This window comes from Pararge aegeria, chromosome 2 (assembly GCF_905163445.1).
Source record: "Pararge aegeria chromosome 2, ilParAegt1.1, whole genome shotgun sequence".
Taxonomy (NCBI): Eukaryota; Metazoa; Arthropoda; class Insecta; order Lepidoptera; family Nymphalidae; genus Pararge; species Pararge aegeria.
Genome location: NC_053181.1, coordinates 11,787,209 through 11,814,327, shown reverse-complemented (window position 1 = coordinate 11,814,327; position 27,119 = coordinate 11,787,209). Strand labels below are relative to the sequence as shown.

Genomic DNA, 27,119 nt, shown 5'->3' with positions numbered 1-27,119 from the left:
ATGTACTGAGTAGTCTGTCTAACGAGTGTAAAAAGAGAATTTTAATACATGTTTAAGTCATCGTTAAAAGCTCAACTAGTACTACGAACAGTGCAAGTCGAACCACAATTTTACACATGTTCAAACTACGACGGCCTCGCAATCGGCTAGGTTCGGACATATCGGCTTATTTACAATTCTACAGCATCAGGTTCAATTATTTCCAAATTTTGATGAAGGTTTATTATTGAATAACAGGCAATCGGGTACATCATGCGGTTACAAGATGGCAAAGTCGGTAGTATTCAACAAAGTGCGAGTCAACCTAGGTCTCGACCGCTGCTCGACCTTCGTCACCGCGGCCGCACCACTGTCACCTGAAATCAAGAAGTTCTTCCTCTCCCTTGACATCCCTATCATGGATGCCTTTGGTATGAGCGAAGCGGCCGGGGCACACACTCTTAGCATATATCCCAAGTAAGTAAATACACTTTTAAGTGATTTTAGCTCACATTTTGTTTTATAAGTGCGATCTTTTTTTTTCAATTTTAATAAGAGCTTTGCTTTGCGATGATGCAGCCTAAGTTGGAGCGCGCTTGCCTTAAAAATACCTTTTTACTCTGGACTTGAAGGTACCCATATACCCAGACGGAGAAAACGTAAAGCGGTCATTCTTAATACTTGCGGTGAATATCAGATAGTCGAAGAAATATTAAATGACGTGTAGTAAAATGGTATGGTGTAAAATGTTGATTTAGCATTTCTTTTGTCTTGTTGTCCTTGATAATTTTCATAACAGCATATCGTATAACAAATTAGCTAAATCAGCAATAGAATTTATAAACCTTATCATTTTTATTATTATATACATAGAATTATTGTTTGTAATTAATTATTTTGCTGTGGTTATGAATAGCCATCGAGCCATTACCGCCGACATAGCGTAACTGGTAAAACACAAATTTACACGAGAAGGTTTATGTGCTATTTCATTGAAAAGCACATTTATACATAAAATAAACGTAGAACTTTACTTTTGTCGGTTACTTTAAGTCGGCTGATAATATTATCTTCTCTCCTTTTTACATTCTTAAAACAAATATCTTAGTAGATATATTAAAAAAATAAACTTTTATTCCAGGTTTAAATTAGATTGTTCTGGAGAAGTTCTGGATGGAACGGAAACTAAATTCGGCGGGTCAGCAAGCATCAATGGGCCCGGAGAGATTCAAATGCGCGGTCGCCATGTTTTCATGGGCTACCTTAGCGACGAACAAAAGACAAAAGATACCCTGGACGACGAGGGCTGGCTACACTCCGGAGACGTTGGAAGATTAGACAGCAACAACTTGTTATACATTACTGGCAGAATAAAGGTAGATAATTATTAAAATACCCTTATTCATCATCCATATAGAGGGCACGGGAGTCCATCTCACTAGCCAAGTATGGATTGGTAGGCTTCACACGCCTTTAAGAAATCTCAGGCTAGCAGGTTTTCTCAGGATGTTTTTCTTAAAAGTTTATATTGTTACACTTTACAAAAATTAACACCTAGGTTAAAAATAACACTAGTTATCTCGGAAAAAAGCTTAGCTATCAGAAATTTTACGATACCTTTAAATCCAAGATAAACTAAAACATTTACTTACCATTTTACTGACCACGCTATAGGTACATCGTTTATGGCCAATTAATAATAAGCTGTCCATATCTAAATAGCTGGATCATAGGATCGTGTGTTATCAAGATAAGTTATATAACTGAAATAATGTTTTATAGCGTCTGTATTTCCTTACAGGAGTTGCTGATTACAGCCGGAGGTGAAAATATAGCACCCGTACTTATCGAGCAAACTGTGCAAGCCCAACTGCTGCACGTAGGATATGCCGTGCTTATAGGCGACAGACGAAAGTTCCTCGCCATTCTACTCACACTGAAGGTTTGTATATAGTTAAACTAGGGCTAAAGAAGTAAAAATCTCAACTGTATACCAGGGAGTCCTTAGGGTAATTAGCATTAGCACTAGATGTACCCGTTGGAGTATTTTACCTATATTCCAAAAATATGGCACCCTTACCAACTTGTCGAACAAACTGGTCTGACGCAACTTCTACACGTGAGATATGCAATATATAAACGACATTCGACAATTCGTTGCCGTGTACAGCCCTACTAATGGGTTTCTCATCCATTTCCATTTTCTGGCTATACCCCTAACACGATAGCCAGCTACATCTTAGATTACATCATAACAACCAATAGCTCCTTATTGCTAAAGGGCTAACTTGTAGTGGAATAAACAAAAAAAACTTTCCAGAAATAACATTAATTGTATGAATACAATCCACATGGCTCCTAATACTCCACCAAGTAACAAGTCATTTAGCTTTAGTCAAGAAATTGGTCAATTAGAAACCAATGTCTTTAGACATATAACCTTTAGTTGCATAAGGGAACTTTGTGAAGAAACAGTTACTTTCAGTTCAGTTTTTGTAGAGATCTCTACACTAATCTAAATTGTCAGGTTTAAAAGTATTGCTATCTTATTCAAAACGCTACAGCTGTGGAAAAGGACAATCAAGAGATTTGAGTACAAAAGCAGCATTGGCTCCATCATTACAATTTTGATGTTTTGATTTATCTTATTGGTGACGGGCCGCGACCCTGTTTCTAAGTCAAACGCCGTGGGTTCAATTCTCACAACTGGAAAATGTTTGTGTGTGATTTATATGTATTTTATAAATATTTATGTATGTTATTCATAAAATAAATATTCAGCAGTCATCTAAGCACCCATAACACAAGCTACGCTTTTGGGGCTAGATGGCGATGTGTGTATTGTAATAGTACATTTAATAATTATTCATGTATTTTATCAATTTTCCTCCATATATGTTACCTATTCAATGTTATTTTTCAAGCCATGTTCTCATTTTGTCGTTTTACATAAGTTTCGCTGTTAGCAATAAGTTTTCCTACACTACAATTCAATAACTCTTCATTTCTACTTCAGGCCAAAGTGGACTCCAATACTGGGGACGCGTTGGACGAACTGGAACCAGAGACATGTAAATGGGTGGCCAGCCTAGGATGCAAGGCCACCACGATCAGTGAGATTATCAAAACCAAAGATCCAGCTGTACGTATCAACGTTAATTTATCCTCTCCACCTATCCCAGCAGTTTAGGCTTCTGAAACTCATTCCAGGCTACGACTTCCACGAAACATCCATTAAATATTTACTAGATGTCCGTACTAGACAAACGTGCAGTATCAAAGAGAAAAAGTGGCCTATGAAAAATTCGTGCCACCATGCAATTTAGCGTTCCGGTACGATACTGTGTTTAAAGCGATAAGGGAAATTGGGTATAATATAAGTGCCATATCCCCAAAATAACACGCTACGTAAAAAATATATGGTTAATATTTAAATATGATATTATGACGTCACTTTAATTACTTTTCTGACGTAAAGAACACTGTACTTTCCCAAATTATGCTTCGGATCATATCACGGATACTTTTTCAACGACTAACAATCAATAACAAGAGTTATGGATGGTAGAGGTTAAAAATGGAGTGACCTTGACTTTTATCACAGATCAAACTCCAATGAAATTGGACAAATATAATGATAAATGCGCAGTTTCTACCCCATAGCATTATCTTATAAATGGCGGTGTTGAAAATGTGGCGATTTTTTTAAACTTTTATTCTTTACCCACAGGTATACAAAGCTATAGAAGAAGGCATTGCCCGTGCCAACAAGCAAGCGATTTCTAACGCACAAAAGATACAGAAGTTTGCTATTCTACCCGCAGACTTCTCTATGAATACTGGAGAATTAGGTAAGTTGAAACCGTAGACACAAAAGTATATAATTCTGCTTGAAAATCAAAAGTATTCAGTGTTAGAGCGTTTTATTGGTAAACTCCTACATCAGTAAAATATTTTACAATTAAAGTTTTTTTTTAACATTCATTTCATTAGTTGGGTTGATATGACTTAACAAATAAATCATCATGATGATCATTATTCTTTATGTTTGTATTAATATATATATTAATTTGTTCATTTACAGGTCCAACACTGAAAATTAAGAGGAACGTCGTCTACGAGAAATACAAAGACATCATAGAAGGTTTCTACAAAGATTAGTTATAGTTTGTACTTAGTAAAAATGGGTATGGGCGAAAAACAATACATTAAATGAAATATCGATATTGCTCAAATTAGGAGATAGTTTAATCATATTGTATTATATGTTACGAGTTATTGTGATAGTACTCGTAGAACCATTCATTTCATCCATCCATGCAGATTAAATCTGTTTATTTTTGTATCACTTTTAATAAGGGACACTGAAGTTTCAGAAATTTCTCGGTTCCGCAAGAGTATATTTTCAGAACTTTTGTATCATCATCATCCTAAAACCGCTGGACGTCCAGTGTTGGATCTTTTGTCTGATAATTATTTTGTCCGGCGATTCCCTGCGACACGTTAGATTCACCTGTCATTCAACACGAAGTCAGCTTTGTCGCCATCATCCCTCTAAGCTCTAGGCCCTCCCAATTGCCAATTTAGCTTAGAAACTCTGGTTCTTCTAGGATCTTTTTCATTTCTGACACAATTCGATCTCGTAGAGACACTTTGAGCATAGCTCTTCCATAGCCCGCTGAGTGACTCTGAGATTTCTTATCAGATCCATCAGACTCCGAAATTACGGACATACTTCACGAGCACAGCCATTTTCATTTATAAAAATAAAAGAGTCGCTCAAGTTAGCTTAAGTTATAATATTGTTGTGATTGGTTATAGAAGTGATGTAAATATTTTTGTTACTAAATATATATTATCTAAGTTTAAAATCAAAATCTTTTATTTATTTTTTTAATATTAATATAGTTTATTTGTGAATCTTAAAACTATAAATTGTGTTTATTAATAACATTTCATAGCATCGTTATGTGGACATTTTATAAAACGAACGACTAATACACCTATTCAGAAACATTCAGAGAACTTCTACACTGACTACAATGCACAATTGGTAAGGAGACATTTCTTAAGAATGCTCCGATGTCGGTGAGAAACATGAGTAAGAGTGCATTTTAAAAGATCTGTGTGGTTTGCGATAGGAGATTAGCCCCACCACGCTGCTCCAATACGGGATGGCGGGCAGTGCTTCTGAATACGGGTGTAAAATTAATAAATAATAATAAAATTTATAATATCATATGAACTTAAAATGGAATTACTTCAAAATTTTATTTACATAAACCTTGTTTCTGTCATAATACGGAATGTTGATAACAATTATATTATAATAACAATTTAATAAATTCTTAATATTTATATCTCAATATATTTTTATCGATTTATGGCACGGGATATTATTGTAATACCGTACAATAAATCGATAATCGAAAATTATTACATCTATTAAGTACAATCTTAAAATTAATAGGTCTCATAAAAATATTATAATACCACGATATTAAAGATAGTAAATTCCTATTTATAAATCTAACATTTGCTAGGAATTAATCACTAGTGTTGTTTTCAAAATGAGGAACATTTTCACCAAAGCGATTCTTAAAACTGCAGTTTTCTTCATTCTTCCTCTTTATTTTTTTCGACACTCTTCCTCGGTATTTTCAGTAAACGATACATAAACTATTCAATTTGTACTGTAAAAACCGGAATTTGAATATTAAACTGCTTTCCAAAGAATCTATACCTAATAATACTATAAATGTAAAAGTTTGAATGGATGTTTGTTACTCTAACATGCCAGAATGGCTGAATGGATCTGGATTAAATTTAACACAAAGATAGACTATCGTCCGAAATAGCACATGACTACATATTATCTAGGAAAATTGTAAGGTTTCTGTGGCATAGATTAGTTTTTTTGTTTTACACAGAGCAAGATTTCGAAATGTTTATTTTCAGTCAGAAAATAAAACTTTTTAATTCATCGAAGTCACGGGCAACAACTAGCCAGAAATGAATTAAATGGTTTTGGGACATAAATACTGTTTTGATATGTATCTTTTTGGGAAAACGCTCCTCATTTACAAAGCCCGTCGAAGATTTTGTAAGTTATGTAGGTACTATTAAATCGTAAACATAGATCGAAATAAGTATAGCTTTACGTAGCTACCTACATTTAAACCACCTTCCACTAAGTAATTGCATATAAATCAAGTATTTACCGAGTCGTTAAAACCTACCGAAATGGCTTTCGCGCACAAAATCGACTCAAGATCAACTCCACCAAGTTATATCACAGAAACGTGAGCTTTACATAATGTTATGTCATACAGTTAAAGGTTTGCGTGTCGGAAGCGTGGCCAAGGCGTTGTGTTACTGGCAAAACAATATTGAAAAGTTTGATTTAATTCGCACAGCATAAAGTTCACATTACAATGCTTTAATTTCAGTGGAGTCGGTGTTCAGTCGATAAGTTTTGCAGCGGCCACAAATATATTCTTTGGCGACCTCTAGTCGAATTCGGACCATGGTCCAAAAGTCAATTGTCCTGGTTAGTCAAATCGTCACTGTGATTATTAAAACAACGTGTTAACGCCGTTATCTGCACAACGGAACTCAATAAAAATGAAATAAATAATTGGTGGTTTTAAAATTAATGGTGTATAACACTATGTCAGTGTGGCAGTCAAAATAGATAATTATAAATGATCTTTATCAATAGAAAACCGCATTCAATCAGGATAACAGTACATATTGTTAACTAAACTATCAAAACGATGTGCTCCGAGCATTTTTACAAAGAATATAAACAATACGGAAAAAAGACCCTCTTAAAAAAGATCTCAAAGAGACAAAAACATTCTTTTGGAAATTGCTTTCGAATCGAAATAAGTTTCGAATTAAGAGGATTTATTTTCGTTTCTTGTAAATGTAACCGATTTATATATAAAATTAAGTACTTAATTAGAATAATTAAAAAATACGGCTGCCTAATTTTTTTCATTTGCAAATGGCGCCATACAGCCATAATAATATATTTAACACTTTAAGTTAACCTTTACATCCGATTCCCTTTAGGTTTTTATTTAGAAGTTATAGTTGAGTAAAGAAACCAAAATACATACGTACAAGAATCTTGAAAACATTCCTTTAACGTTAGTAAATTCCCAAAAATGACATAATCCGTCATTTTCGTCCAAAAACGATAGTTTAGCTGACGATATTTAGTTTATGTCATACCTACCGTAAGTATATGCTTTGACGCCTATTAGTCGCAATCGGACAGTGGTCGAAGTTAGTCTTGTGAGGAGTACGCGGGGGGAGCGGAGGCGGGTAGGGGGGGAGGTGCGTCGGCCAGCGGTAAGGGTTTGGCCACTCCGATGCGTACCACGCCCCGCGGTGCTCCCTTTAAGGCTGCCACTGCTTGCTCAAGACTCGCGTTCTCTAAGTTCTGGTAACAAGAATAATTGCTTAGCTTGCATTTCCATCGAAGAGGAGCGGAAATTTGTATAGAACAGACCAAACAATTTATTTCCAAACCTACATCAACTCATATATTCTCTGCTCATGTTATAGGCCTATCACAGGCACTTATGAAGCGTTCATACATATATGTTTACATAATTGTGAGATGATGGTGATAACAACGGTTGATAACTTAACCCTAAAGCTACGAGAAGTTCAAACATGCCCACAACAAACATAGCGAGATTTTTTTTTTGTTATCACTATCTCACAGTCAATTAATGTTTAGCTATGAAGTTAGAGTAATTTACACCCAAGCTTTTTTATTGTTTAAGTAATCCTTAATATTATAATAGGATTTTTCTATAATAAATAAATATACTACGACAATACACACATCGCCATCTAGTCCCAAAGTAAGCGTAGCTTGTGTTATGGGTACTAAGATAACTGATGAATAATATACATAAATACTTATAATATATAGATAAACACCCACTGAAAAACATTCATGTTCATCACACAAATATTGTCCAGTTGTGGGAATCGAACCCACGGCCTCGGACTCAGAAAGCAGGGTCGCTGCTTACTGCCACCGCCAATCGGCCGCAATAAATATACATTTATTTAACAATATTTGACAACCTCACTGGCGCAGCAGTTAGCGTTTTGTTTTTAAATGGGACGTCCCGGGTTCCATCTCCGGCGTCAGCAATTTGGGAGTTTAAATTTTTTTGAATTGTCTCTTGTCTGGTCTGATGGGAGGCTTCGGCCGTTTATCACACTACCGACAAGGACGTGCGGCGTGACGATAAGGGGTTTAATATAATTGACATAACCCTAACATGTTTCACCCCTAACATTATACTACCACGTGAAATAGCAATTAACTTATAGTGGAATAAAAGAAACATTTAGAGTGGTGTTGCTGTCTATATGACCCTGCCATTACCTGGTCATTAACAAAGAGCAGCCTGTCACCGGGTATGAGCCGGGTGTCTTGCTGCGCGACACCACCCGGGACCAACGATCTGATCACCACCAGCGTGTGGGATGGACGCAACGGGTCCTGGTAGTCTAGGATCGAGAAACCGAGACCGCGCTCGCCCTTCACTAGTTCTGTGAAAGATAAAATAACAAAGTTAGCTATAAACAAATGTACTAGCATAATAAACTTTATAATTAGTCGGGTATAGTGACCGGAGAGCGGTTTATTATAAACAGGCTTCCAAAGAAACATAATTTTTCTTCTAATATGATATATAATATACTAGCTGACCCCAGCGCCATCTGTCGGGCTGATTTGTGAATCTAAACCATCAAGGGTGCCACCCAAACGCATACCGAAAAATTCATTCAAATCGGTCCAGCCGTCTAGGAGGAGTTCAGTGACATACACACGCACAAAAGAAATATATATATAAAAAAATTATATGGTGCATTATTTTTATGTATGTACTAATATGATTTAAATGAGGACCTCCCTAGCGTAGTAAGCACTGCTATCTTATATGTGGGAGGTCCTGCTTGCAATCGGCAGTTTTTAATTTCAGAATTTTCTTATTTTGAGAGACTTCAGCCGTGGCTTCTTATACAACGTGTAAATGAAAACCGTAATATTACTTTACGTGCTTTAGAGGCACATTATTTATCGTCTCTGAGACTCATCTGTGGAACATAACCGCTTATAATTCTTGAGTAGACAACTGCCATAGTTTTTACTGAATAAAAAATAGATACGGCTCCAACATCACGTGTACAATTTAAATTAAGTCACTTATTTATTTAATCAATTATAAAGGTACGCGTCGCGTAACGTAGGTAGGTCTTTTATCTTAGAAAGTGTTGTCAAAACTGAACAATTAGAATGTTTTGAATTAGTTTGCATGGAAAAAATATTGTGTCTTTTGATTTAATATTTTTTATGAAATATACTTATGCAACCTTCAATAGTATTTCGTAATTTGGTAACACGGTGTATAAATCCCGAGTTAATTAATTCTGAGTTTCACTTCATTGGCGCAGCAAAATAAAGAGTTAAAATTTTAACTATTTTACCCGTAGTTACGTAATTTTAACCCGGCGTCACGGGGTTGTGTCTGTTAGACCCGTCAAACTTTATTTTGCTTGCATTTCGGTAACTGCGTGTGCGACATTACTGTCTCAGTAGCTGGAGCTGTTGAGTAACAAAACAGCCGGACGGCGACTGCACTGAAAGTTACACGTATATAGTAGTGTTACCATTTTGCGCCAATTTGTATTAATATGATTGTAGTTCTATGTATTTAGGCTTTTAAAAATAGTTTTTTTTTGTATTTATGATTATTATATTAAGAATTTATATAAAATTCCTAACTAAACAAACGGGTCTGTAAGACCCACCCCTACGTCCGCGTAACACTTTTCACGCCGCGTTAACCCAGCTATTGGTACAAGCGGACCTAAGTATAGATAGATATAGCTTATATCTCACCAATGATGTGCGGCTCAGAGGACCACATGGCGAGCCCGGTCAGCGGCTCGAGACTCCGAGAACGAACCTTGCCACCCGCTCCGAGCGCCCCACCCTCCTCAGCACCTGCACCGGCCAGACTTCCATCGGACTTCGCCTAAAACATTAGATACAAGCAGGCGTTACTTTGCGGAATTCCTTGTTATTATACAATGATACCAATCCGCACTGGGCGTGGTGAACTACAGCCTTAACCCTTCCCTTAACCTTAACCTTCCACAGTGAGAAGGAGACTCGTGCCCTGTAGTGGAGCCGGTAGTGGGTTGATATGATGATGATGATGATGATGATGATGATACAATAAGATTTAAGCTTAATTTTCTATTAACTTTTGCCTGCGTTCTTCGTCGGAGTTTATGACGCTTCAGTGGCGTGCATTTCATACATGCACAAAAGCACTGCATACCCAAATTATTTTATATAAGTCGTATTGGAGGTGAATTCTTCCATTTTATGCCATGTACCGGCTTTATGCATACCCTGGTCAAAAATCCTGTGCACGCCACTGTGACGGTTGTTTACAAATCCCGACGTAAGGGTTTGTTGTCTTGGGATAAAAAGCAGTATATGTTAACAAACGTCCTTAAAACTAACAAAAAATTAACTAGTTGCTTAGTTACTAGGCGTGCAGGAGGGACAAACAAACACACTTTCACATTTAAAATTCAACCAGGAAAATCTAGACATTGCAATTTATATTTTCTTTAATACTAGTTGTTTGTACAATCAGAGTGACAAGTGTGACATTTTCTACCTACGTTTACTTTTTAGTAACTAGATGATATTCCTTCGATACCATATAAATCGTAGCTAACTATCACACGATCGAATAAGTAAACCTAGGAAGAAAATATCACACTTGGCAGTCAGTTGTTTTACCTTAACGCATCTTAATTACTACGTATAAGTACCTTAGATTTAAAGGATTGTAGGCGTAAGACGATAAAAAAGTCTTTTGTAAACTGACGATATAATCCTATTAAAATGTATGTATAAAGTAGTATGATAAAAAAGCTTTGGTAATAATTGTCTAACTTCATAGCTAAATATTAATTCGACTGAGATGGTGATAACAAAAAAAACCCGTCTAAGTTTGTTGTGGGCCCTCCTTAGACCAGGGCGCGTTTGAAGCCCTCGTACCTTTAGTTTTAAGTTAACGACTGTAGTTATCATTATGTTGCATTAGTGGTAACATGCCATATGTATGGACGCTTCATAAGACGTGCCAGTGATAAGGTCTATATAGGATAGGAATTTGGTACCTTAACTAGGGTAGCAGCGGGCGGAGCTAGCTCTAGTGGCGGCGAGGGTCGCGGCCGAGCGCACACCATACACACTTCGCTGGATAACTCCTTCAAGATGGACACCACCTCCAGATGGTTCATGCCTAGCAAACGATGCCCGTTCACCTCTGTGAATAAAGAATTACCATAGATCAATATAAAAGCGATAGCGGATAGATATTGGTTAGAGCTTTTTCGTGGGAACCGAGTTAGACTCCCGGCACGCATCTCTCAACTTTTCGTGCGTTTCAATTTAAGTCATTTAAACATACCACATGCTTTAATGTTGAAGAAAAAAATCAACATATCTGAACTTGGCCTGCGTGGTGGACTACGAAAAATCAACAGCAAATTAAAAAATACTGACTAATTCGATGCAGAATATTTATATTTACAAAATGTTCCATAATTTAAGTTATTTTGAGTACATTGATATCCTTTTTCAAAGGCCCTAATTACTTTATAGTTAAGAGTAATACTGGCGACCAATCTTGGCTTCGCATGGGCATAAATTAGAAAAAAAGAGTTAAGTTATTGCTATGTAAATATTATATTAAGCGGTTGCAAAATAGTAAATTTTTATTTATTCAAAAACACTTAATCAACCTATAATATATTCATAAGCCATCTGTGAAAAGTTATCTAAACTATGGTAAAAAGCGCATCATAATCCGTTGCGTGTTTAAGAGTCAGCGGATTAACACACAGACGAGCAGGCGGAAAGTAACTACTTTTATAGTATGTAAATGTTAGTTGACTAGGAAAGTAAGGTAAGGTAAGGTAAACAACATATTTTCTTATTAATATCTTGTTTGTTTCTCATTTGTTTGTTAACATTTAGCGCGGGATAAATTTGCCGCACTCCAGAGATATGCGAGTACAGGGCTCTGACATAATATTGTACTTACCAAGTAGCTCGTCTCCGGGGCGATGCACGCCAGCACGACCGACCGGTCCCTCGGGCAACACGGAACGTACATAATGATGAGGGCGCACTTCACGCCCGCCCTCTACATCTACAGTGCCTTCAAGTGAAATGCCCAAACCACCGCCACCTCGAACCACTACGCCGACTATGATCTCGACTTCGTCACCTAGAAAAAATTATGAGCAAAATTTCTATAAAACATATCACTTGATATTTATCGGGATTAGAATAAAAAAAATTTAATTCAGACTCGTTATTTTATAATTTCAACCTTCCCTACGTTAAAGACGCACCGCCAATGACTGTGATATGTATTCAATAGATTGCCATACTCCATATGATCATAGACTGGGATCATCAGCTACCATGAGGCGAAATCAGATCAGCAGAGGCACTAACTTAGATCTAAAAAAGAGGTGTAGCTATTATTAATTTTCCTTCAATAGTTCACCGCTGGACTAAAGGCCTCCGAACAGGCGGGTCGGTGATCGCAGTAGATTTAAGTAGTGGCAAAGAGAACTATGGTATATATATATAGGTGGTTGCAACTGTATCCTGATCAGTCTTCACAACACGGTATATAATAAAACATATTATAGATAGTTCATAATAGCCAATGCGGCACCAGCAACTGTCGATGTTATATACCTACAAAGATGTGTTCTAAGGACCTTATTATAACGTGGCATAACGGAGTAGCTATGTAATGTTTGTGACATATTGACTGACATAACCTTTTTTATATCCCATAACGTTAGAGCGAAAGCTCTTTATTCGCGACTCTCAACTCATAGTTTATCCTGCTAGAGTCAATAAAACGAGAGGTGCCTACTATTTTACTGTCACACAAAAATCTCATAGTCTCCTAGAAATTGCATTATACGGCATTGCATGTACATCTTAACTATTATTCATTGTAAAGTCAACATCTCATGAATATGCTCCGGTATCGGGGCGAAACTTGCATAGAGAGAACATTGCCGAAGATCTGTTTTGTGTGGAGTATAACGATTTATGAAAATATAAATTCCACGTTAGAGATTCTCCTGCTTTTCGCGGAGGAGAAATTAAGCTTATTTTTCATGTGTTATGGAATTCCGCAAAGTAACGCCTGCTTCCATCAAATATGCATGTACCTAGTCATATTGCAATCACCGTACTGTCAGTCTTACCTAGAATAGCTTGCCACTTTCTCTTGATCGCGTCCTTTTGCTCCTGTGTGCGTGGCATCTCGAATTGCGGAGTGGGCGTAGGCGCTGGTATCGGACTGCGGGGTGGAGAAGGCTCAATCTCCTCTACATTTGTTTCGAGCCTACAGAGAAAATAGCCGTTATTTACTCTCTTCTATAATAAGTCAGGAAAGCTTCACGAACCAAGCTATGAATCTATGTTTGGTAATATTGGGGGCGTGCTTCGTTTCATTAAAATTAGAGTTAATATATATGTATTTAGCATCTGACGTTTTTGGCAATGTGGAGAGGAATGGCATTTCCTTCTGAAATAAGGTCGGTTGTGGAAGCGTTAGGCTACGATTGAGTTTTCGGTGATACTTATACAACCAAAAACATTCCGCGCAAATTTTTGGCTAAAGTATTTCCCCCCAAGGTTCACTATAGTAATAAATTGCAGGATATTGATTTTTCTTTACGGATTTTTACTTCGCAGAGGAAGATCGAAACTGGCATTGATAATGAGGTAGGTAAGTGTTAATACATTTAACGTGATAAAAATAGTTCTGTATCCTATGCCTCAATTCTATGCAATATTTCGACAAGATTGGTTCACCTGTGAAGCCGTCAATATCCAACAAATGCTGTAATTTTAATTCCCCTGGGAACGTTATCCTATTGTTTTTTCGGAATAAAAAGTACAGTATGTCCATCTTGGGATGCTGATACATATGTGCCAAATTTCATTAAGATTGGTGCAGTGGCTGGGCCGAATACAGGTAAATAAATATACTACGACAATACACACACCGCCATCTAGCCCCAAAGTAAGCGTAGCTTGTGTTATGGGTACTAAGACGACTGATGAATATTTTTATGAATAATATACATAAAAACTTAGAATATACATATAAACACCCAGACACTGACAAACATTCATGCTCATCACACAAACATTTTCCAGTTGCGGGAATCGAACCCACGGCCCTGAGCTCAGAAAGCTGGGCGCCAATCGGCCGTCAAAACAAATGACCTTGAATAAAAAATAGCGGCACTTAATAGGAAGGATTTTCGATTATTGACCACACCAAACTTCAATTTAAAGAAGATGGCAGCCGATGATTATGATGTGGTAAACGGCTGTTGTACTCACGGGCTCTGAAGGTGCGTCATCTGTATGTCGTGGTCGGCGGTGGGCTCAGGGCGGTGCATGTGCAGGAAAGGGTTGTGTGCGGTCGCCGCCGCCGCCGCACTCTCCCCCGCAGCAATCGCTTGCTGAAGCTGCTCAAACTTGGGGCCGCGGAGGTACCTTGCGGAAATACAAAGACTCGATAAGTTAAGACTTTTATAGCAATAATTGACGGATCAAGCCGGTGGCCCAAATTATGGTAGGTAGAAAACCATCGCTTACAAGCTGGGTAACCATTCGCAAGTTATGACAAGGTTGCTTGGAAGCACCCGGCTCCGCTTTCATCTCTCACAAGATAGAAAAATGAATTTTAAAATGTAAAATGTAAATTGTTGATGTTGGAAAAGAGCAACTGCTGTGTTTCTTGCCGGCTTCTTCTCGGTAGAATCTGCCTTCCGAACCGGTGGTAGAGTCACTACACACAGACAGACTTGAAGTTTCAAAAGTGCTTATATTAGGCCTACTTGAAATAAATGAATTTTGATTTTTTTTTTTTAATTCAAGGAAAGCGTTATTGGTATTACTGAAGTATTACTAAATCGACGTGAAAATAAAGATGATATGCTAGGATAGCTGATATTTGCACCCACAAACAGCGAAGTTTGTAGGTTTCTTATATCGTACGCATAGCAGCGATAACGCGTGGCTATTCGTTAACCTCTAACTGAACCAAATAATATCGTCGTTGATTTTGCGTGACCTTTTTTTAGTTGAAGTTATACTGCTTTTGGCTCGTTAGAGGTCAAATGATTAGACTAAATTTTAACGATACGCGCGTGCACAATCACAAAAAACCGACACCCTGAAGTTAACTATATATTCAACATTTCAGCTCATAACTGATCGGTAAGTCTACCCATATAAGAATACATCAGCATTGCAATGAAAAAAAAAAACATTGCGCTGGAGCTCCTAATTGATTTGTAAGTCTACCGATATAAGGATATTTGTTACTTCAGAAATAGCAATGAAAAAATCATTGCTCATAACTGGATTATTGTAATACGAACTATAGACCAAATGTAGTTACCTCTCTAGCTCCAAAGTGACAATGTTTCCGCTCTGTTTCAGCGCGTCCACAGCCCTCTGGTTGGACTTCCCCGCCAGTGACACGCCGTCCACCGCTACGATGCGGTCGTTCACACGCACTTTGCCGCTAATGGCTGCTGCACTACCCGGCGTTACCGACTTCACGAATATACCCGATAACTCTTCTTTCTCGCACACGTAACCTGTTAAATTAACAATATTTTTTCTGGTGGGAGGCTAAGCTAAGCTGTGGCTAGTTACCACCCTACCGACGGAGAGGTTACGCCAAGCGAATTAACGTTACGGTACGATGTTGTTTGGAAGCCGATTAGGGGCACGGCTAACTGCCATACCCCTTATAGGTTAGCTCGCTATCATCTAAGATAGCAGCCAAGGGGTTTCTTGTAGTGTAATAAAAAAACGGTAGTATTAGAGTTGAATGATCGCAATCGGAGTCTTTTTCGAGTAGATTTCGGAACACTGTAAAGCAAAATAAACCTTATCTCACTAGGTTTTAGTCGCTAATACTGTAATCTTAAATTTTTATTTTGCCAAGAGCGCTTGTTGGAAAAGTTTGGATGAATTTTGGCTTTAAAACAAGCTAACGTTACAGAGTTATCGATAGTCATAACAAACTTTCGATTCATCACTAATCCACTCACATCATATCACAGGGCGCAGGTCTTCCTCTCAGAATGAGAAGGGTGCGTGCCGGGACGAACTCGAACACGGTCTCAACGAAAGGAAAGCCGATGCCTTTACCACTAGGCTATCACCGCTTAGTTTCGATTAGGATTGTACAAATTTTATACTAAGGGTACAGTCAGTGACGTGCACTTCATACATGCACAAAAGCGCTGCCTACCTTCGTTTTGTCCTCCAAATTCCTACGCCACTAGGTACAGTGTTTTTAATAAACTTGACAGAGCGACGAAATCGTACCACAAAGCCGCTTGTCTAAGGGGGTGTTCATAAAATACGTAAGATTTTTAAGAGGGGAGGGGGTCGAGTCGAATCTCATCTAATCTTACGTTGGAGAGGGGGGGTTCGGCAAATATCACGCAATTTTTTCTCTGATTTAAACAAAAAAAAAATATACTATTTTGGTCCATTTAATCTAGATTGTACATGCTTTAGATTTAATTTTAAAAGCAATCCTAATACGCTTAAGATCATGCACTAATTCGTTCGAAAGAAAATAATTTTATTCATACTTCGACGTTATACATCTACTGACTGTCAAACCACCACATTGGTTTTATAACATTTGTTTTTTTTCTTTTTACAATAATAATCCAACGCGTTTATGTAGGGAACCCCACATTTTGAAAAATTTCACGTGAGATTGGGGGATGGGGGAGGAGGTTGAATAAAATCTAACGACATCTCACCAGGGGGGGGGGAGGGACAGAAAATTAAAAAAAATCACCTCACGTAATTTATGGACGCCCTTTAACTACTACCTAAGACCTCGAGTTGCTTATAATATAAGGAAAATGCATCTTTTGCCAATTCAAAGATGAAACTTTCTTTATTTATGGCACTTTCATACTTAAACATAATGTAGTGGAATGAACTAAATCATATAGAATTAATTTCAATGCGTTATCGGTAGATATGTGTCAGGGCTAAAAGATTGATGGATTTATTTACCTGCGATTGTGATGCCTAATCCGTTTTCGTCTTTCTTCAATTGGACAGTAAATCTATCGACCTCGGGGGATTCTGCATCTTTTAAACAAAATAACAGTTTATAATTAATACTATGCAAAATAATAAATGTTCTTTGACGGGAAATCTAGACTTTAATAGTGCTTATATTTAAGCCTACTTGCAATAAATTTATTTCGAATTTTGAAATAAAAACATGTCGGACGATAAGCAAGTCAAATATTTAGCCCTCGTTTTGCTAACGTTCTTTTGTAAGTAACACTCGCGACAAATCGTTTATAAAAATGTAATCCATTACTAATTTAGACATTTACAAGAAAAATAATGAACGTACATAGAAACAAATGAACGCACATAAAAACAAATTTACGCACATAAAAACAAACACAGCTGTCCGATGCTGTTCCAGCTTTGCGGTCGGGTAAAAAATAATAATAAATACCTGATTCCGGCGGTGGAGTTATGGAGGAATCGAAGACAAATCTGGATACATTGGAGTTCAGTGTTATAGGTTGGGTGTGAAACACTTGCTCGAATCCAGCTTCCATGAGGTAGCGGTCCAATGCTTCGGGACTCGACAGGAGCCTGAAAATATCCACAATAATTCGTGGTGTCAATTTTCGATCAAACGTCAAACGATGTCCTTGAAAATAGAATCTCTTCAACTACTTGCGAGCATATTTTAGTTAGTTTGTTAGTGAGCCAATGTGAATGCGACCGAAAAAGCAATAAGATTGACGGAATACCTTATTTTAAGTAAGAACCTACATTATGATGTTTTAGTTATATTCAATACTAGCAGTCCATCGCAACATCGTCCGCGTACAGGTTACCTTAAAAAGATAGACGTATACGTATACTGCGTGACGGACGCACTTTTAACAACTTTGTCATATCGAAACTGTTTTATCGAAACTTTAAACGTTTACGCAGCGTACACAACTGAAGCTCTCAAAATGCAAAGGATTTTGAAATATACTTCATAGTTGCTATGCTCCTTAGCATGATAATATATATATCCTTTCTCGATACATGGGCTATCCAAGACTGAAATAATTTTTCAAATCAAAAAACAAACTCGATAGCTGTATATCTTATATATAAAATTCTCGTTTTAATATAAAATAAGCTGTTGCCCGCGACCTTCGTCCACGTTTATTAAGTGAGTACCGTTTGTTTTCCAAATAGTAGCCTTTGTTACTCTCCGTCCTTTTACCTAACTCTATGCCAAATATCAGGTGGATTGGTTGCTGAGTTAAAGCGTAAGGGAAGGACAAATAAACAATCATACAAGATGTTAACCGCGTTCTTCGTGAGGGAAATTCAAAGAGGGAAACGGTTCGCTAAATATTAGGATAAAAGTTAGTCTATATTACTTTCCGCTCTTTCAACTAACGCGAGCGTAAAGAAAGGACAAACTAAGAAATAATCACACTTTCGCATTTATAGTATGAATCAGGACTACATGGTTGACAACGGCCTAAACCGTTGAATGATGAATTCCGGTGGTAGGATCACTACAAACAGAACGACCAGAACATCCAAAGGACCTATTGAGTATGCCGTCTAAAAATAAATGAATTTTGAATTTTTTGAATTTTGAATCACCTGGCGGGTACAATGGGTGCGTTGGACGCGTGCACGGCGGCGGGATCCACTGCTCGCGCTACCACGAGCCGCACTCGCGAGCCAGACGCGCGTAACACACCCGCCACCTGTTCCGAGCCCATCTCCATTAGGCTTACCTGAAGATGTCAAAAGGGCGTTGAATACTCTGGCTACCTACTGTACACAACTACAACTGTGGCACGCACCTCCCCAAAATATACGTCAATCACCGTCAATTAACGTTTTCAAATCTCGCATATATAAATACTTGTTAGACCTTCAAAATTCTTAATCATCATCAATTGACTATAGGCTATGCACAGTGGCGTGCATATATTGTATGCACAGGGAATGCAGATGATATAAAATAAAGAAAATCTCCGGTACGGGTTATAAAAAAATTAAGGATAGGCATTGTAAGAGCTATAAAAAGCCTACTCTAAGCATTTATGACTCGTAACTGGAGATTTTCTTCATTTTATATCATCTGCATACCCTGTGCATACCCTCTATGCACGCCACTGGCATAATATACATCTATGTATTACTTGCGTGCGGCATGCACCACGGACTATTCGGCGTGTAAGCCGTGCGGTATTGCGGCATCCATTTAATTGATTGCGTTCGCGAAATAAAATATTACAAAAGGTAGTTAATTTCATCATCTGCTTCAAAATTTCTAATAGTTTCAATTATTTATCACTACTCTGATAACTACTTCAATTATTTTGAATATTGCTTAGAGTAACTATACATCGTGTAGATGAACGGAGTTGTCTATATTCGACGGCAAAAAAAATCCTTTAGTCTACGATATATCTATATGTTTTTTAGTTTTTACAAGCAGATCAAGCCATGATAAAAAATAGTGTGAAACAGTAAAATTGTTCAAATCCTTACATCACCAATCTGTAAAATATGGTCACCAGACTTCAATCTGCCATCTCGATCTGCCACACCACCAGCCAATATGGTCTTCACTATCACACCACTGGTTCTAGCACCAATAATACCTATATTAGATTTAAAAAAAATCTTTAAGACAATGAAATAAAACAGCTTTATCACACTTGCTTGGAACTTAGATCTTATATCATAACCCAAGATATTATACACGCATGCTATTTATTTCCCATTACCACGCCCGTTTCATTTGTGCCAAACTGCAACTTATATGTATGTCGATTGTACACATTATCCAATGTTGACAAAAATGATATACATTTCTAATTTTACAGTTTTCATTTTAAGAGGTTAAGCTGTATGTCAGTTTTGTAATCGCTGTTGGTCACTGCACGCATATATTTCGATTACAATAAAAAAGAAAACATCGCGTTATTTTTTTGCTTCTTCAAACTTTTTCTTGGTGATTTATTATTATCAAAAATTTCGATTCGAGTAGGAAAACGGAATACCAAGATTTGAGCAACGCCGGAAATACTAATCATTAGAGATCTAGCATTATCTAGATACATTATAGTGTCAGAGAGAAATACCTAGAACTCTGAAAATGATGGAAAGATGCTCCGCAAATTTTATGAGAAGGTACCTATTGGAGAATTAAGTGCGTTCTTTTCTTTGCTAGTGTGTTTAAAACCTCCGTCTTATAACGTATGAAACAGGTGTTCATTGATCATTATACTCTCACGTAGAACTCGTCAGTCTCGTGCACGTATAATGACCAATATAGCAAACTAGTATGACAATCATATATCCAAATTATTGAGTCAAAAACCATTTACCAAAGCCAAGTCCAGTTCCGTCATTAACCAAGTTTATAATTTCAACTTGAGCCCAGTCCCCAGCCACAATATTCGTTGATGCCAAGGAATCATCATTTCGCGAGATTTCCAGAATGCCCCTCGTCTGAAAGATAATATTTTGCTACACTTTCCAACCAAACTAATGTTCCGCTGCACAGAAGAGCTTTATCCTGTGAGTTGGCAGGCTTAAGGTGTGGTCCCAAGGACCGTGTTATCACAGGACAGGCCAGACCGTGCGACGCCTGTGGATGCCTGTGATGCTGATTACGTTTCACGCCGTGCCGTTCCCAAGGTGTGTGTCAGCCTGTACCGGCCTCAACTCGAATATTAAATCGTTCGTTCAGATCATCATGTGCGTGTACGCGCACGCGCCGCCGCAGGTAAAATGAATGAGTTAGAACCGACGCAGACGCGCCCGCACTGGCCACGGCAGGCTCCGTCGCGCCGCGCCTTTGAACTTACCGACTCCCGACGGATCGGACGGGCGACTACAGGCTTCATCGGGCGCGACGGTTCCCATGGCCTGTCGGTCACCTTTAAGTGACCAACTCATAAGGTCTGATTAATGTTTTTTTTGTATTAAATTTAAATCTCTTCTTTACGAAGGTATAATTAACAGAGCACGGGCCGGAGCCAAGTGCAAAATTAGGAGAGTCATGTTAAAAACTTTCACACCAGGCGACATGTGTTTAATATAACAGCTTTATGTAGGAGTATATATGCAGACTTATGTATATTTAGTGTTTTTAGTTCTGCGTGGAGTGTGAGGTATTACTCATGTGGATGAAATAATTATAGAGATAGTTTTGGAGCTATTGATTTTCCACTGTGTTTTTATTTCTATCGCTAGATCTGTGTACTTTGAGTTTTATCGGTGTAGGTATTAGGTGGTGGTTAAATTATGGGTGTTACAGATTGCAATGTCTATCAAATAAACTGATTTATTTTCTTTATCTAGAATTGTTATGTCTGGTCTGTTGTTGTATATAGTTTTATCTGTTACTGTAGTTCTATCCCAGTAAGCCCTGTAGCTATTATTTTCTAAGAATCATTGTGCTTGGTATTTATAATAAGGTACTTTCTCTGATGTTAATTTATATTGAAAAGCTAAATTCTGATGAATGATTGCAGCAACTTGATCATGGCGGTGCTTGTAGTCTATATATCTCTATCGCTGATGTTTGATCTACATTATATTATTATTATGTATTTAAGCTAAAATGTCATGCATCTGAGACAAATATATAATATTTTCATGAAATGATATTAGGGATTAGGCTAAGTTATTTATGCAACTGTTGAATTGGTAAAATAGTATCACATGAGTGTTTTAATACCTTATAATCAACAGTTGCATACAAGACTTTATTTACACCCACAATATGAATTCTCTATAAAAGATTATGGAACAGTTAGCTTATTGCTAACATTAAAACAGTCTAACAGTATCCTGTACGGTAGCAGTAAGCTTATCTGATATTTTTCAATTGATACAATTTTTCATAATGGATTCTTGATATATCCGGTAATAGTATATTGCAAATGTATTTTGCAGTGTTTAAAATATCTGGCGGTGTGCTGTCGAAAGTTGAATCGCTCATTTCTTTATAAACATAACAACAAAAATATCATAGAAAAATTTCAGGGATTCGAATAACCTACTTGTTTTTACGGCGCGCGGCGTTCTGGCGCTGAAACGCGCGTGAATGAAAAAGTTATTTTTTTGAAATTCATACAGATCGTATCGCAATAAAAACATAGGGGTTTTATTGTTAAATTCAGTATAACATTGAAACCGTCTGTTTGGATGATATGATGGTTATTAGGACATTGGGTGTTTTAATCTTGGCAATAAGCCAACAGTTTCAGAATCTTTTATAGAGGATTTAAAGCATGGAAGTAGATCAAATAATTATTAGATATTAACTTAGTTTTTTTTTTAAATATTACAAATGTCATGGGGTACTAGTGGCGTGTTATGTGGCCGTTCTTATTGAAAGTGGAATACCTTTGGGGTATGACTTCAACTGCCTTTTTGGAGAGGTCGCGTTCGGTCCCCAGCACAACTTTACGGAGTTATGTGCGTTTTAATTAATTAAATATCACTTGCTTTAACAGTGAAGGAAAACATTGTGATGAAACCTGCAGAGAGTTCCCCGTAATGTTCACATAGGCATGCAGTCTTCCAATTCAGACTTTATTCCCAAGGTGGTGTAGCCTAGGGCCTAAACCATTGTCAACCTGAGTTGGTAATGGGTTGACCTACATAAATCATTCACCATACATGTTTAGAATAGAATTAGAATGTATATCAACATTTATTGAAATGTAATGTCTTTAAACATCTATTGAGAAAAAAATATAATAAATATACATAAAATAAAAATACAACGACAATACACACTACTCTATCTAAGCCCCAAAGTAAGTAAGCATAGATTGTAGCTGATGTATATTTTTATGAATATAATATACATAAATACTTATAATATAAAGATGAAAAACCAGACACCGAAAAACATTCATGTTCATCACATAAACACTTTCCAGTTGTGGAAATCGAATCAACAGCCTAGGACTCAGAAAACAGAGTTGCTGCCGACTGCGCCAATCAACCTTCTAATAGTTCTGGGCAATGAATGAAACAACTAGTACTGGTACTAGTAATACACAGAAACAGATGAAAAGTTCAGATTCCTTGAGGCCTATTTCAGAAAATCTTAATTTTTGTTTTTGGGTCTTCTGATAAATTATTTATTGGCTATATACTCAAAACTATGACACAATTTTAAAAACCATTTACTGCAAAACTAAAATAGAGTTATTACCTGTTTAGGTGACATATTAGAATCAACTGAGGCAGAGTCCAGACCTAGGATGCGTTCAGTATCAGAGCCAGATCCAAACTCTAGACTATGTGGTGGTGACACCTGAGGTACACGTTGTTCTTCCTCTCCCTCATGAGTGCCATATAGATTTCTAGCTTGCAATGCCAAGTCACCTGAAGTTATGAAATTCAGTTTGAATCATAAAAACAAATTTATAGGGTAAACGGTAAATTTTTAAGTTTGGCTTGTTTAATTAAATATATGTATTTTGAGGTAACAATTTTCTATTTGATTTTATTTACTCATATAGTATTAGAATCCTTGCCTACGTGGATTTCATGGCATAACCTAATTAAGATAGTGTCAGCATTGCACCACCTATAGTGATCACATGATCACTATCGGTGGTCCTTGTACATACAAGGACTTGATGAAATAATAAAAACTATCCCTACTAATATTGTAAAAGTCAATGTAAGTTTGTTTGTTACACTTTCATGCAAAAACTACTTAACCAATCCTCATGAAACTTTGTACACATATTCTTGGAAGTGTTAGAAGTAATATAGGATACTTTTTATCCCAACATTAAGCTCGGTTCCTTTGGGAGAGGGGATGAAAGTGTGACGATTTTACACCATAACTCCAACAAATTATAACCGATTTAAATAATTATTTTTGTACTTTAGAGGTTCTAATATGTGTTTAATTTTGCCCAAACTTTATGTTGATCTGAATGTGGTTGGAGATAGAGGACAGAACTCCTCAGCGGACAGCAAACCTCTCATTTAAGGCTTAGCGATACAGAATACTTTAATTTTTTTCAGAACTACAACTAAATTGAATGCCACATCAAAAAACAAAATCAAACGCATACAAAGTCGCTGGCAACAGCTCGTTATTTAATAATAAATTGAAAAGTATTCAAATGTCTACAATTAATAAAATTAAAATACGGTTTACCAGCTGGAGTGATGTCAAAATCCCCTGGGATTATTGATGGATGATGTGCTACTTGAGTTGCAAGCATGCCAACAGAGTCATGTAAAGTAGCAATGCTCTTGAGAATGGGGCTTTCCAAAAGGTTTATGAGGAGGTTTAGGTCATCATTTGTTGCTGCCTGCAAAACATTGATCATGACACTAAAGTCTTTCCAGACATATAAAGGTTAAGAGCCTTTCAGTTATTAGTCAAGCATAGATGAAAAGTTATCTAAACAAATTTTCTATGACAAATTTAAACCTATCTGAATATTCTTTGGTCTGTAAATGCACAAATATATAGTACATGCTGTTATAGGGAATGGGACAACTTTTCAGTATGTGTTTTGAATTAATAATAGTGCTTAAATATAACTACCAAAATCTACCCAAAAACAGACTTTAAAAATATATTTTTATATATGCTGCATTAACGGACATATCAAACCATGTGACCTTATCTATGGGTAAATAAGCGATCAATCGAATTGATGCTTTCTAAAGTAATGCAAATGGATCAAAAATTAAATTGGTGTTGGTGTTTAGTACCACATTGTACAAGTACTACTGTTACTACTTCAAATAAAATATTCTGTAATGTTCAAGTGAATAAGAAAAATATGTTTAAACTTGGTAAGATGAAATAGCAATGGAATGCCTGCAACTTCTCCTAAATACTGTGATGATCATTTGGTTTTTAATACTAGTAATCTATAAATTCTTTTCTACAGTTTTATTTAGATAAAAGAAAATTAATTGTTGAAACAACACTGTCAGTAATGTTTGCTTTAACACACAGATGACATCACATGTGTGTAACCTTGTTTTGTTGGGACTAAACCAAAGATTAAATATACAATTATTTTCAAGTTTTAATTGTTGATACAATTTTTGTCAGAACAAAGGTGTTATTATGTTTGCCAACATCCCTGGCACAACGGTGAGCGCTGTTAATTTAAGTAGGATATCCTGGGTTCGATTCCTGGCAGGGGCTATTTTATAATTTCTTAATTTTCTCTGGTCTGGTCTGAGGGGAGGCTTTGGCTGTGGCTATTTACTATCCTACCAACAAAGACATGCTACTAAGCGATTGAGTGTGAATGACTACCATACTACCTAACAGGTTACAACCAGGCAAGATTGCAGTCAAGAGCTAACTTGTAGTGGAATAAAAAATATAGTAATACATGGAAAACATTGTAAACATTACAATATACAATATAAATGAAAACACAGACTACCTAACACTTTACATACAGGTTTCCTTAGTGGTCTAGATTATGATAAAACTTTTGATTGCATAGCATTATCAGAATTCAGTACACAATTGTGTTTATTGTTGTGTGTATTTAATAGAATCACGCATTTTTATCAACAGCATCTAATTAAGTGATAATATCAAAAATAAAAGTTTGCTTTAGCTTACTAAGGCTTAAAATATTATTTACCTTTAATTTAGGATCATCACTCTGATCTACGGCAGCTTTTACACTTTCTAATTGTTGTAAAGCATTAGATAAATTCACTCCCAGATGCATTTTAAAATATGTTCTGAAAGTTTTATTTCCACACCTTTTACCTTATTTATATAATATTGTGATGGAAAACTTTAATGTGTGTATCCTTCGACAGTAGAATATTTTCAGCTTTTTAATGTTTCAGCCAGTCAAGGATCAATAAATTTTAAAATAAAAAACTAATCACAAGTTAAAATCATGTCAAAATTGCAAAAAAACAAGGTCAGAAAGAAGGTAGAGACTAGAGAGTAAAAGAGACGAGTGATAGAGACAACAGAGTAAAACTTTATTTTTATTAACTATCGGACCAAAGATAATATGATCTATATGATGAAAAAAATATTTATTAAATTAACGGAATAATAATAATAGTAAATGTACTAAGACGATACACATCGCCATCTAGACTATGGAGGGTAGAGGTAAGGAGAGTCATCTTATATGGGAGAAAAGTTGAAAAAGTGTCCAGTGTATGCGCTAAATAACAGTTCAAAAATCCTCCACAATGGCGCTGGTGGATGCACAGGGTATGGTATGAATGTAGCAATCGTAGATGAATTGAAGTATGCCAAGTTAAAAAATTTAATGTCATTATCGACTAAAGTAGTTAATTATTGAGAATTTCAACAACTTACGTTGTATAAAATATTGTCGTAAATATAACCTTACTTCCTTGTATCTCCATACTTCCTTGTTTATTTTTCAAGCCTACTCTAAAAATATTTATATTTGGCGCTTCTTTTAAGAGTTACCCTGATGCAAATGTGGCGCCATCCTAATTTAATACATTTTGACGACACTTTTTCATATACACAGATGACTCTCCTTACCTCTACCCTCCATAATCTAGACCTGCATGTAAGCGAAGCTTGTCTTAGGGATGCTAAGACTATTATTTTATAAATAATATAGATAACTAATTACTTATAATACACCCCATATTTTCATGTTCGTCACACATACATTTTCCAGTTGTGGGAATCGAGCCTGCAGCATTTTTTTTTGAATTTTCTGAGAAAGCAGGGTCGCAACCCACTGCGCCTATTGCTCGTCAATTCATTCTCTATCCTTTTCATCTTAGTGAAGGAGAAAATCTTTAAAATACTAAGCAAAAAGCTTCCTGACTAAACCAAAACTCTGGATTAAATTGTAACGATTTATTTTTGCATGGGGTCAGGGGTTTGTACTTTGTGCACAGA

The 27,119-nt window shown here is 36.6% G+C and overlaps 2 protein-coding genes across 4 annotated transcripts in view; one reads left to right on the top strand and one right to left on the bottom strand.

The window, feature by feature from the left end:
• Positions 1-4,844, top strand: part of LOC120635214 (long-chain-fatty-acid--CoA ligase ACSBG2) — a 32,213-nt gene extending 27,369 nt beyond the window's left edge. For all 3 annotated transcript variants that reach the window (XM_039906167.1, XM_039906157.1, XM_039906176.1), the window contains 6 exons: positions 238-456; positions 1,121-1,355; positions 1,781-1,921; positions 2,996-3,121; positions 3,710-3,830; positions 4,064-4,844. In XM_039906167.1, the coding sequence (XP_039762101.1) occupies positions 238-456; positions 1,121-1,355; positions 1,781-1,921; positions 2,996-3,121; positions 3,710-3,830; positions 4,064-4,140 (919 nt within the window). In that variant the 3' untranslated portion in view covers positions 4,141-4,844. The remainder of the gene's footprint in view (positions 1-237; positions 457-1,120; positions 1,356-1,780; positions 1,922-2,995; positions 3,122-3,709; positions 3,831-4,063) is intronic.
• A 32-nt stretch (positions 4,845-4,876) lies between these two features.
• On the bottom strand, positions 4,877-26,143 carry LOC120635203 (patj homolog). The gene is made up of 16 exons (XM_039906146.1): positions 25,852-26,143; positions 24,387-24,543; positions 23,424-23,596; positions 20,575-20,698; positions 19,733-19,845; positions 18,833-18,969; positions 17,667-17,809; positions 17,207-17,284; positions 15,555-15,756; positions 14,489-14,644; positions 13,339-13,478; positions 12,147-12,332; positions 11,218-11,366; positions 9,917-10,052; positions 8,396-8,562; positions 4,877-7,429 (listed from the first exon to the last, which is right to left on the bottom strand). Exons 1-16 carry the CDS (start codon positions 25,939-25,941, stop codon positions 7,274-7,276), a joined length of 2,307 nt encoding a protein of 768 aa, XP_039762080.1. The 5' UTR covers positions 25,942-26,143; the 3' UTR covers positions 4,877-7,273.
• Positions 26,144-27,119: the final 976 nt, after the last annotated feature.

Bases quoted from the DNA above. Each gene is read 5' to 3' on its own strand.
- LOC120635203 (XM_039906146.1), bottom strand. From the start codon at position 25,941: ATGCATCTGGGAGTGAATTTATCTAATGCTTTACAACAATTAGAAAGT. The intron at 15,757-17,206 runs GTAAATAAATCC...TTAATTTAACAG, and splicing joins ATTAGGCATCACAATCGCAG to GTTACGTGTGCGAGAAAGAA. The intron at 12,333-13,338 runs GTAAGACTGACA...AATTTTTTCTAG, and splicing joins AAAGTGGCAAGCTATTCTAG to GTGACGAAGTCGAGATCATA.